The 13,026-nt window shown below is 35.8% G+C and overlaps 2 protein-coding genes across 3 annotated transcripts in view; both read right to left on the bottom strand.

Moving 5' to 3' along the window:
- Positions 1 to 1,668: 1,668 nt before the first annotated feature.
- LOC127900217 (secreted RxLR effector protein 161-like) lies at positions 1,669 to 2,367 on the bottom strand. Its single transcript, XM_052434570.1, has one exon. The coding sequence runs from the start codon at positions 2,365 to 2,367 to the stop codon at positions 1,669 to 1,671; it is 699 nt and encodes a 232-aa protein (XP_052290530.1).
- Positions 2,368 to 9,582: 7,215 nt separating this feature from the next.
- Positions 9,583 to 13,026, bottom strand: part of LOC102623900 (receptor-like protein 19) — a 47,744-nt gene continuing 44,300 nt past the window's right edge. For both annotated transcript variants that reach the window (XM_052435041.1, XM_052435042.1), the window contains exons 2-3: positions 10,210 to 12,916; positions 9,583 to 9,905 (exon numbers count right to left, since the gene is read on the bottom strand). In XM_052435041.1, the coding sequence (XP_052291001.1) occupies positions 10,218 to 12,916 (2,699 nt within the window). In that variant the 3' untranslated portion in view covers positions 9,583 to 9,905; positions 10,210 to 10,217. The remainder of the gene's footprint in view (positions 9,906 to 10,209; positions 12,917 to 13,026) is intronic.

Here is a 13,026-nt window from a genome sequence, read left to right as displayed (position 1 = left end):
CAAGCGAATCCTGATGGCTTATTGTTTTAAAAATTTCCGATTATCAAGCTTTTCACTCTCAATAAAGGCAATTATGAGTATATCAAACTCTCTCAACTTGTTCCCTAAGTAAATAAATTTTTTTCAACTCTTATTCCTGATCTATATTTTCGTATCAACAATCACATTAATGCATACATTTATGAAATCATGATATTTATAATTTTATTTTTTAAAATCATGATCATCTATTCATTTAGTAAATTATAAATGTAAAACAATTAGAGAATTTTTTTTAAACTAAGAATTAAATGAATTTTTTAAAAAACTATGCTAATGAAATATATAAAAGGATTCAAATTTAAATTATTTGTAAAATCATAAAATTTCAATTTTACTTTCATAAAAAAAAATCACTAAAATATGTATTGGCCCACATGTTATTGATGGTCTGCAAGCCGTGTGTTAGCCCAACAGATATACGCTCTTATTGCGGACCTTTTCATGTGTTGTGTTTTATACTATCTCTAATCGTACTGTGCTTGTTAGGCACATGTACCTAAAATTATTAATCCAGCCCAGCTCAACCCGCGTCGTGCCACGTGCCCTATCAAAATGTGCTCATACTGTGTTGTACGGACACATGTTGTTCTGGTACCGTACTGAAACTCTGCCTGTATTGTGCCATGTGCTGTACTTGTGTCATGCCAAAGGCCACCAGGTTCATTGGTCATCTTAGCGAACTTCCAATCAAACTAGCTCGAATTATTATCTCTTTTGTCCAATCTTGTTAGTAACAGTTCTAATTGTTATCCCCTAAATCTTTTATAACATCCAGATTAAATTACTGAGAAATACGAAAGCGGAAGCGTACCTGAATCCATGGTGATTCGTAGTGGTTCTTGAGTGTAGGAGATGGACTTCCAATCTTCTATTTCTCTTGAGTTTATAATTCTCTTTGAGAGGATTAGAGAATTGCAAAGGATTATTAGAGAGATTGGGGACCATAACCCCTTTTTATATACATATCGTGACTATTAGTTTTATTTTAGAAAACCCAACAGTCACGTATTTATGATAATAATCACTTCAGCCCCTCATTAAAGTGATGATTAAATTCTGGTATCTATGCATTTAATCCACAATAATTATACCCTTAACCATTTAATGAACTTCAATTAGATCACTTAATTCTTGGCTTATTAAATAATAGCACACACATTTTATTTATTTCATGTGTGGCCCCAAATATATTAGATTAATATAAAATTAATTTAACAATATCTCCCACTGGGCCACAAATGAAAAACTGAAATGTGTCCAACTTAATGAGCTCATGAAATTGCTATTATGTCCGTAGGGTATATATGAACAATCTAGTTCAATAACTACATCGATATAGGATCATAGCGGCCTTTGTTACATTAATCGTAACGCAACCATCCATGGTCACATATATCAATATAGTTACATAACATAGATCAATTGTGGATGCATAGCATGGAAATTACATGCAATGTGATCTAAACATGTCTATTCCCAACTGGTCCTAATTCCCTTTATTGAGATCTAAACTTAAGTTAGTCCAACAGAGTGTAAGGAACCGAAATACTGTATTTCTGCAGAAAATAATCTAAATAATATAATCAAAAATCTAAAAGTTGCACTTAGTAATGATACAAACTCCCACTAAATCTGAATATCTTCAAGTAAAATCACACCCATATGAGCAGTGTGCTCATGAAAGACTTTAGGTGGTAATCCTTTAGTGAGCGGATCCGCTATCATGGAGTTTGTCCCAATGTGCTCTATAGATATTTGTCCACTCTGCACTCTTTCCTTCACAACAAGGAACTTGATGTCAATGTGTTTTGACTTTGTAGAGCTCCTGTTGTTGTTGGAATATAAAACTGCTGACTTATTGTCACAAAATATCTTGAGTGGTCTTGCTACACCCTCTAGAATACGTAGCCCAATGACAAAATTACGCAACCATATGCCTTGATTAGACGCCTCATAACATGCTACAAACTCTGCTGCCATAGTCGATGAAGCTACAAGTGTCTGCTTGGCAGATCTCCAAGAAATTGCTCCACCAGCTAACATGTAAATATAGCCTGATGTGGATCTTCGGCTATCTTGGCATCCAGCAAAATCAGAGTCGGAATACCCAATGATCTCTAACTGATCCGACCTCCTATATGTGAGCATGTACTCTTTTGTTCTCTGTAAGTACCTCATAACCCGTTTGGCTGCTTTCCAATGATCTATCCCGGGATTGCTCAAATATCTGCCCAACATGCCAACTATGAACGCAATATCTGGACGCGTACATACTTGAGCATACATAAGACTCCCTATAGCTGAAGAATAAGGAATCTTCTCCATTTCCTGGATTTCAAAATTGGTCTTAGGTCATTGACTAAGGCTGAATTTATCTCCTTTGGCGACAGGGGTGTCACCTGGTTTACTGTTTTGCATGCCAAACTTCTTTAAAACTTTATCGATATAGTTCCTTTGTGACAATCCCAGAATACCCCGAGAATGATCCCGATGTATCTCGATTCCTAAAACAAAGGAGGCATCACCAAGATCTTTCGTTTCAAAATGTTTTGATAGAAAACTCTTGGTGTCGTGCAGTATGCCTATATCATTTGTGGCAAGCAATATTTCATCAACATATAAAACCAGGAATATATGTTTACTCCCACTGAACTTGTGATACACACATTCATCAATAACATTTGCCTCAAAACCATATGAGATAATTATTTGATGAAACTTAAAGTACCATTGACGAGAAGCTTGTTTGAGCCCATAGATGGATTTGGTTAGCTTACAAACCATTTTCTTTGGGTCTCCCAACATAAAGTTTTCTGGTTGTACCATATAAATTGTTTCCTCAATGACACCATTAAGGAAAGCAGTCTTAACATCCATCTGATGTAACTCAAGATCAAAATGTGCAACAAGTGACATAATTGTCCTAAAAGAGTTTTTCGTAGAAACTGGAGAGAAAGTCTCTTTATAGTCAATTCCTTCCTTTTGAGTAAAGCCTTTAGCTACCAGACGTGCTTTATACCTTTTCACATTACCTTTTGAATCCCTTTTGGTTTTAAATATCCATTTACAACCAATGGGCTTCGCACCAGAAGGTAATGAGATGAGTTCCCAAACTTTATTGTCTTGCATTGACTTGTACTCTTCATTCATGACTTCGATCCAGTTATGAGAATTGGAGCTTTGCATGGCTTGATGAAAGTTAATTGGGTCATCTTCCATCACTCCAGTTTCATCCTCATGTTCCTGAAGAAATACTATATAATCATCCGAAATAGCATTTCTCCTTTCTCTTGTGGATCGTCTTAATTGCACAGGCTCTTGAGGTTGTTGAGTTTGTTCCTCAGGAACAATCATTTCATGTTGATGCTGGGGTTGAACAATATTGTTAGATGGTTGAGGATATGAATTTACTTCATGATCAATGACAGGTATTAAAACTTGTACATTGTCAAAAGCAACAGTAGATCCCTCTTCATCTTCAAAGACAATGTTTCTTACTGGATTTCTCCCCCAAACTCAACATCCTCAAAGAATGTAGCAGTTCCCGTCTCAAAAATTGACCTTGTACTGGGATCATAAAACTTAAAACCCCTTGATCGCTCTGCATAGCCAACAAAGTAGCTGTTTACTGTTTTGGAATCCAATGTCCTTTCAGGAGGTCTATAAGGCCTCGCCTCAGCTGGACAGCCCCAAATATGTAAATGGTTTAGACTAGGCTTGCGACCCGTCCAAAGCTCATAAGGTGTTTTAGCAGCCGCTTTAGTTGGAACTCGATTTAGGATATAAGCTGCTGTTTTTAGTGCTTCACCCCAGAGTGATTCTGGTAAAGTAGAATGACTGATCATACTTTTTACCATATCCTTAAGAGTGCGGTTTCGTCTCTCAGATACACCATTCATGTTAGGCGATCCTGGCATAGTATATTGAGGGACAATTCCACATTCCGCTAAGTATTTAGCAAACGGTCCTGGACGTTGTTCACCTGAACCATCATATCTACCGTAGTATTCACCACCACGGTCAGACCTGACATTTTTAATCCTTTTGTTGAGTTGTAACTCAACTTCGCCTTTAAACGTTTTGAACACATCCAAAGACTGTGATTTTTCATGAATCAGGAATATATAGCCATATCTCGAATAGTCGTCTATGAAGGTAATGAAATATTGTTGACCATTCCAAGTAGCTGTAAGGAATGGTCCACAGATATCTGTATGAATTAATTCTAAGACGGCTGATGTTCTGTAGGCTCCTAATTTCTTACTTTTGGTTTGTTTTCCCTTGATACACTCAATACAAACATCAAGGTCTGTAAAATCAAGAGATCTTAAAATCTTATCAGACACTAATCGCTCAAGTCGAGCTTTAGAGATGTGACCTAAGCGTTTGTGCCATAATGAGGCTGAATTTTCTTTTTCTAATTTACGCTTTATACCTCTGGAACTAAAATGCAGGTTTTCATTATAACGTGAAACAGTGTCTAGCAAATATAGATTGTCATAAGCATTAAGTAAACCGGTTCCAATAACATTAGAATTGATAGATAAACTAAATTGTCTGTTTACAAATGAACAAGAATAACCAGATTTGTCCAAAACAGAAACTGAAATCAAATTCCGTCTAAAAGACGGAACAACAAAAGTATCTAACAAATCCAAATAACAACCAGTTTTCATAAGTAATCTAAAATGCCCAATTGCTTCAACTTCTACCGTCTTGCCATCTCCTACATAAATGCATCTTTCAGCATCACTTGGCGGCCGGTAGCTCAGGCAACCCTGCAATGAAACACAAATGTGAGTAGTAGCACCCGAATCTATCCACCATGTGTTTCTTGGTACTGAAGCTAAATTAGTTTCAGAACAAACCAAAGTAAGAAATGTACCTTTCTTTACGCGCCATGCGTGATATTTTTGACATTCCTTCTTCACATGTCCAGGCTTGCCGCAGAAGAAACAGCCATGCTCGGCCTTTGGTTTCTTTGGCTCTGGACCCTTACAAGTAGCAGCTTCACCTTTTTTCGTTCTTTTGCCCTTATCTTTAGAAGTGCTTACCATATGTGCATATTCGGATTTTTCTTGCTTCAGTCTCTCTTCTTCTTGCACACAAAAGGAAATCAGTTCATTGAGATTCCATTTTTCTTTCTGACAATTGTAACTGACTTTGAACTGATTAAAATGTGTTGGGAGAGAGATAAGGACCAAATGCACAACCAAATCATTAGATAGGTCGAGCCCTAATGCCTTAAGCTTAGAAGCAAGATGAGACATCTCCATGATGTACTCCCGAACGTTTCCCTTGCCTTTATACTTCATTGAAATCAAGCTTGCTAAATGCGTACTTGTTTCAGCCTTATCGTTTTGTGTAAAACGTTTCTGAATTTCGGTAAGAAACTCACTAGCACTTGTAACCTCATCAGTTATAGCACTCCTAAATACTTCTGGAATACCGCACTTCATGATCATAAGACTCATCCTATTAGATCGATCCCACTTCTCATAGTATAACACATCCTCAGATGTACTATCATCAGTGAGTTCGTCCGGCTTAGGGTGTCTGAATGATAAGTCTAGATCCATGCAGCTTAAGAGAATCATCATATTCTCTTTCCAGTCCTTAAAATTAGTCCCATTTAGAACCGGGACACTATTCATGTTTGCAGATATAGAAGTAGCAGACAGAAAAGCTGAATAGAGAAAAATAATGCTCACATTAAATAACTCAAGTAATAATCTTTAAAAATTAAAAAAAAAACAAATTATAACATTTCAAGATACCTAGCACAACATTAGTAACAAGTCTTTGGACTATAATACTAATTGTAAATGGTACTCTTGTTGCAATGATCAAATTTTGACAATAAATTATGTCAAGTAATGAACTAATCTTTGGATTAGTAAATTACTCACATTAAGTTATCTTAATAATCGTCACAAATTTACCATCACAAGTGTGTGTGTAATTAGGCCAAATATTAACCTGCCTTTGGGTCGATTAACATCCGCAGGAATTACACAAACACAAACATCTAACACTTTAAATAAACTACTCTACACAAGAGATATCACTTTGGTGACTTCTTGTTTTAATTAGCATATCATCAATGTTAGACCAATAATAAACTTATGTTATAAATCATTTTAATTTAAAGATTATAAAACCATAACCGAAATAATTGATAAAACCGAAACCGAAACGTGGTCTAACCACAACAATTACAAAATTCCAAGCAAAATGATATTAATAACTCAATAATCTAATCATGGATGTGGCTCTGATACCACTTGTTATCCCCTAAATCTTTTATAACATCCAGATTAAATTACTGAGAAATACGAAAGCGGAAGCGTACCTGAATCCATGGTGATTCGTAGTGGTTCTTGAGTGTAGGAGATGGACTTCCAATCTTCTCTTTCTCTTGAGTTTAGAATTCTCTTTGAGAGGATTAGAGAATTGCAAAGGATTATTAGAGAGATTGGGGACCATAACCCCTTTTTATATACATATCGTGACTATTAGTTTTCTTTTAGAAAACCCAACAGTCACGTATTTATGATAATAATCACTTCAGCCCCTCATTAAAGTGATGATTAAATTCTGGTATCTATGCATTTAATCCACAATAATTATACCCTTAACCATTTAATGAACTTCAATTAGATCACTTAATTCTTGGCTTATTAAATAATAGCACACACATTTTATTTATTTCATGTGTGGCCCCAAATATATTAGATTAATATAAAATTAATCTAACACTAATGTCTCAATGTTACAGCTTTGTGATAATGAAAACCACACAACCTCAAGTTTACAGTATAAAAATCGTTTGAAAATGTAGTTAATTGAGGTCCTTGAGGTTTATGTCCCTCAAGCTGGTTGTACAAAAAATTTAGCAAGAAAAGAAATTTCAGACTCGCCAATTGCATTGGAATCAGCCCAATAAGCTTGTTTGAGGAGAAGTCAAAAGGTTCAAGCTTTGACAGATTTCCCAACAATGATGGAATGACACTTGTCAGCTTGTTGTGAAAAATGTTAAGACATTAAAGTGAATTAAGTTATCTCACCACTTCTAAAATTTTCCTCGAAATTGATTGTTCGACTTCGACAAATCAATTGGCCTGAAAATGATTAGAATCCTCTCCATTTGTTGGTCGGTTCCTTCTATGGTCAAAATTATTAATTCATAGTAAGAGTTGAAATCAACATTATTGTTATCCCCACGCATTATGACTTTAGAATTTTTAAGATACTGAGTTGGCAAAACACCAGTGAGTTAATTCTGAGAGAGATCAATTATTCGCAACTTGGGGAAGGGAACTTTTGTTTTAATATGACCAATGGCATCACGAAATTGGTTAGATCGTAATATAAGCACTTACAATTTATGAATAATTTCTAACCAATAAAGAAAGATATTATTAACATGATAATTTTTATTATCAAAAACTTCCAAATACCAACAGTTAACCAAAGAGAGAGGTAATAGTCCTTCTAATTGATTGTCATTAAGGTTAAAGATTTCTCAAATTACAACTCTTTGCAGCATTTCTCAAATGTTTTGCAAAAAGCTGTGACTTCCTAAGTTTTAACCTTAATAGCAATCAGTTGGAAGGACTATTGCCTCAATCTTTGGTTAACTATCAGCATTTGGAAGTTTTTGATATTGTGAACAATCATGTTAATGATACCTCTTCTCATTGGTTAGAAATTCTTCCTAAATTGCAAGTAATTATATTACGATCTAACTGATTTGCAGTCCCATTGGTCATACCCAAACAAGAGTTCCTATTTCAAAGCTGTAAATAATTGATCGCTCTCACAATCAACTGACTAGTGTTTTGCCAATTCAGTATCTTGATAATTTTAAAGCATGATATATGGAGATAACAATTGTGTTGATCATTAAGCAAAATTTATGAGGCTTAAAGATTTCAACTCCTACTATGAATCAATAAGTTTGATCATGGAAGGAATAGACCAACAAATAAAGATGATTCTAACCATTTTCATGTCAATTCATTTGTTGAGCAATCAATTTCAAGGGGAAATTCCGTAAGTAGTGGGAAAGTTTAATTCACTCAAATGTCTCAAAATGTCCCACAACAACTTGATAGGTGGGGCTCCATTATTGTTGGAAATCTAACATAACTTGAATCTTTAGACCTCTGGTCAAACAAGCTTATTGGGTTGATTGCAACGCAAATGGCGAGTTTGAAAAAAAAAGAAAAGAAATTCAGAGAAGATTAAGGTGTAAACTGAAATTAATTAAAAACGCAACAAACGGAAGAAGCTTAAGATTTTGTTATGAAAATAAAAGTACAAATCTTAGAAGTTTTCTCAGGGCTTTAATTTAAAATAAATTCAAATGCAATTTTGGGTTCTGAAATGGTATAATTTCCTAAAAGTCGGATGGATAGTCAAAGGCAATGAGTAACGTTGTTCATCTTGTCACTCATCAGCTCTGAAATGGTATAATTTAAAAGTCGGATGGATAATTTCACAAATTTTTTAGGGATATATGCTCTATTTATATGGATATAAAAAAGTGCGTCCCACGAATTAATTGCTCTCAAGATTTGAGAGCATGAGTGCTGTCAACGGGCTACGAGCCTATTGGCAGATGAGGAGGATTTCTATTAATACAGCCAAGACGCAACGTCACATTAAGCATAAACATTGATAGACTATGTTTGTATTTTACTTGTTTCCTTTCTTGTCGTCTTTAGTAGACTTTGATTATTCGAGTTTTTCTAATTTTCACTAACCAGTCCAAATTAAAGGTCAAACGATATATAGATAAGAGAAATGTTAGTTGTCTGTTGTGCATGGTGACGTGGCAGCCGCCTAGACTCCAGTTGTTGTTATTATTGTTTTATACAAGGTAGAGGAGGCGGTATCCATATATATGTTATAACACGTACGATATATAGATAAGAGAAATGTTAGTTGTCTGTCGTCTTTTCCATGCTATGAAACCAATGGAATCCATAAAAAAGGTTGAAAGTTGCTGAAGAAAGATTGTTCAAATTAAGAGGGATATATAGAACAAGTCTTTCTTTCTCAAAGCCATTAATAATGAGCACTTTATTCAAGTCCCCCTTACAAGAATAAAAAACTTATCGTAGCCATCTCTTTAACTCACACCAAAACAGGGGAATCTAATTAAATACAACACTTTTTTTTTAAAATAGTAATAATAAATATAATACTTTTAGACTTACAGTACCAAGTCTTGTTACTAAATGTAACTCGTCATCTTGTTTTGGAGTCTAGTTGGTGCATTGATTTGTCGCCAGTTTTGTAAAATTGCAGACTATATACTTTAGCTTCTTTTCCACGGCTATATGTGCACTCATTGGAAGGATCAAAAAATGAAAGTCATTAATTAGGACTTTTTCATTTTTTGATGATGGATTTTATTAAACATTGATCATATTTGTAATCTCATCTAATTATAATGTTTTTCAATTAATTATTGATAAGACTAGGAGTACTCTGCTGAATCATATATGTACACGCACACTTGAGTGCTGTCAATGCTATACAAGCCCACGGGTAGATGTGTGGGATTTCATTTAATACATTTTCTCCAAGAAGAGCAATGCACACACTTAATAGAGTTATTGATTGGCAAAGAATGTTTCCTGCTCATAAACTTTGAAATAGTACGTTCTACGCCCAAATTTGAAGTACGTGGCCCAAGATAAAATATGAGTTATTAATTAAGCTCTGAGTTTTTAAATTGATATCACTGAGCCAAAGACAAACAACGTTGTCTGCTCACAAACTTTGAAATAGCACGTTCTACGCCCAAATTTGAAGTACATGATTACAAACCAAAGTTACCCCCGCACAATTTCCTGCAACAAGATTACTTCAAATCATTTTACCATGAAAATGTACATCCGTGACGACATGTTCTAATGAAATGGCAATAAAAGTAAAAACAATCGCATCAATAATTCAGTTAAAATTTTCTTTCTTATACATTATCCTCATTTTGTTTCTCACTATAGATGTTGATAATAAGCATAATTTGAAATTAATTAGGATTGTGATTTTTGCAAGTCAACTGTTAGATTACGATAATATCAGCATGCTATCTACTTAAAGAACAGTAGAAACCAGCTTATAATTCCAAAAGACAAACTAATAATTACTCACCTGGGCCTTTAGAGATGCACCAACAAACTTCTTCTACCAGCTCTGCCTCGTCTGATCACCCTTCTCAGCTTCCTGGATTGCTGCCTTTCGATCATTCTTACAAACCATTGTGGCCTTCCAGTCACAAATGCCATGTATCCGATGGACAAGCCGATCACCACTCCAGATGCGTAACCCAACATAGCGAGCTTCCAATCAAACCAGCTTGAAGCGTCGTCTCCTTCGATAAATCCTGTTGGTGTTGTTGGTTCTGGTGCCTCATCAATCCTGCAGATTTTTGATAATGGGAATCCACACAGCCCCACGTTACCAGAATAGGAATCAATTCCAAATGTATTAAATTGGGGTCCTCCTGGTATGGGTCCCTCGAGCTGGTTGTTCGAAAGATTCAACACCGAAAGATAATTGAGACTCGCCAGTTGTGTTGGGATACGTCCAGCAAGCTTGTTTGAAGAGAGGTCTAGAGATTCAAGCTCTGTTAGATTTCTTAGCGACGATGGAATACCACCTGTCAGGTTGTTGTGAGAAATGTTGAGACTTTTGAGTGAATTAAGCTTTCCCAACACTTCTGATATTTCCCCTTGAAATCTGTTGCTCGACAAATCAATAGTTGCAAAAGTGGTTAAAATCCTCTCCATTTGTATGTCATTGCCTTTCATAGTCAGAGATATTGATTCATAGTAAGAATAATTCAACGACCTCATATAATTGACTTCAATACTATTGTCATCCCTGCGCATCATGGCTTTAAAACCATTCAAATACCATATTGGCAAAACACCGGTGAATTGATTGTAAGAGAGATCAATTATTCGCAACTTGGGGAAAGGAACTCTTGTTTTGGTATCACCAATGGGACCGCAAAATCTATTAGAACGCAATGTAAGTACTTGCAATTCGGGAAGAACGTCTAACCAGTGGGGAAAGGTCTCATTAATCTGATTGTTCCCAACATCTATAACTTCCAAATGTCGACAATTAACCAAAGATGGAGGCAATGGTCCTTCCAACCGATTTCCATTAAGTTTAAGACTTACCAAAACACAACTTTTTCCAAATGTTTGAGGGAGGCTGCCGCTGAACTTGTTCATTCTCATATCCAAGACTTCAAGTGTTGAGTTTCCAAGATATTCCGGAATTGGGCCGCTCAAGCTGTTATTCCCAACATCAAGAAAAGACAAACTTGTTGAGTTTCCAAGACATTCTGGAATTGGGCCGCTCAAGTTGTTATTCCTAACATCAAGAAATGACAAACGTGTTGAGTTTCCAAGACATTCTGGAATTGGGCCGCTCAAGTTGTTATTCCCAACATCAAGAACTTGCAAATTGACACAGTTACTCAAAGATGGCGGTAATGGTCCCTCCAAGTGATTGCCACTCAGCCGAAGATAAGTCAAGTTGCAGCCCTTTGCATATGTCTGTGGGATGGTACCTTGGAAGTTGTTCATTCCGAGATCTAAATTTTCAAGTGTAGAGTTTCCAAGACACTGTGGAATTTGTCCACTCAAGCTATTGTTGGATAAGTAAAGATATTGAATGGAACTCAAATTGCAAAATGATGAAGGAATCTCTCCAGTCAAACTATTGTTGGAAATTGAAAGCTGTACCATGTGAGGTGGTAGATTTGGAAGTGATCCTTGAAGTAGGTTCGAATCAAGGGTAAGAAATTCGAGATTTTTCCACGGAAGATGGTCTATGCTTGTCAGGAAGTTTCGTGAAAGATCTAGGCGAAACAAAGTATGTACTCCTATATCCCACATCCAACTGGGAATCCTACCACGGATTTGGTTTTCAGAAAGGTCCAACCAGTCTAACTGATGTTGAGTTTTCAGGATGTCTGGAAACTCACTTATATTGCAAGCCGATAAACCCAACGCCCAAAGATTAGGGAAAGACGAGTTGACTGTTAATTTGGTGCTAACTGATAAACTAATATTAGAAAGAATAAGATATTTAAGATTTTTGAGCTTTGCAAAATCGTAAAGCTCAACGCTACCACTGAAATTGTTAAAAGAAAGAGAGACAAATGTCAAATTAACAAGTTCAAAGATTGAACTTGGAATCGAGCCAATCAGTTGATTATCTGCCAAGTTTAAAGAAGAAAGTTGGGTTAGGTTGGTAAACATATCCGGAATTTGACCAACAAAGTCATTGTACCGAAGATCTAAATGACGAAGCTGCTGGAGATTCGAAAAAGATGATGGAATCTGACCACTAAAACTGTTAATTGAGAGATCCAAATAAGCAAGTTGAGTAATATTGTTACCTAGTGAGGCAGGAATTTTACCAACAAAGTGATTGTTCCCAAGATCTAAATGTCGAAGCTGCTGAAGATTTGAAAAAGACGATGGAATCTGACCACTAAAACTGTTAATTGAGAGATCCAAATAAGCAAGTTGTGTAATATTGTTAGCTAGTGATGCAGGAATTTTACCAACAAAGCTATTAAACTGAAGATCTAAATGATGAAGCTGCTGAAGATTTGAAAAAGATGATGGAATCTGACCACTAAAACTATTAGATGAGAGATCCAAATAAGCAAGTTGTGTAATATTGTTACCTAGTGATGCAGGAATTTTACCCACAAAGCTATTGAACCGAAGATCTAAATGACGAAGCTGCTGAAGATTTGAAAAAGATGATGGAATCTGACCACTAAAACTGTTAGATGAGAGATCCAAGTAAGCAAGTTGTGTAATATTGTTACCTAGTGAGGGAGGAATTGACCCCGTGAAATTGCTCCGAGTGAGGTTAAGGATTGTCAAACTCGGAAATTGAGCAGTAAAACCAGAGGAAATCTCAGAGTAATTGAAATCA

The sequence above is a fragment of the Citrus sinensis genome, chromosome 2 (assembly GCF_022201045.2).
Source record: "Citrus sinensis cultivar Valencia sweet orange chromosome 2, DVS_A1.0, whole genome shotgun sequence".
NCBI lineage: Eukaryota > Viridiplantae > Streptophyta > Magnoliopsida > Sapindales > Rutaceae > Citrus > Citrus sinensis.
This window is presented reverse-complemented; position numbering and strand designations above follow the sequence as displayed.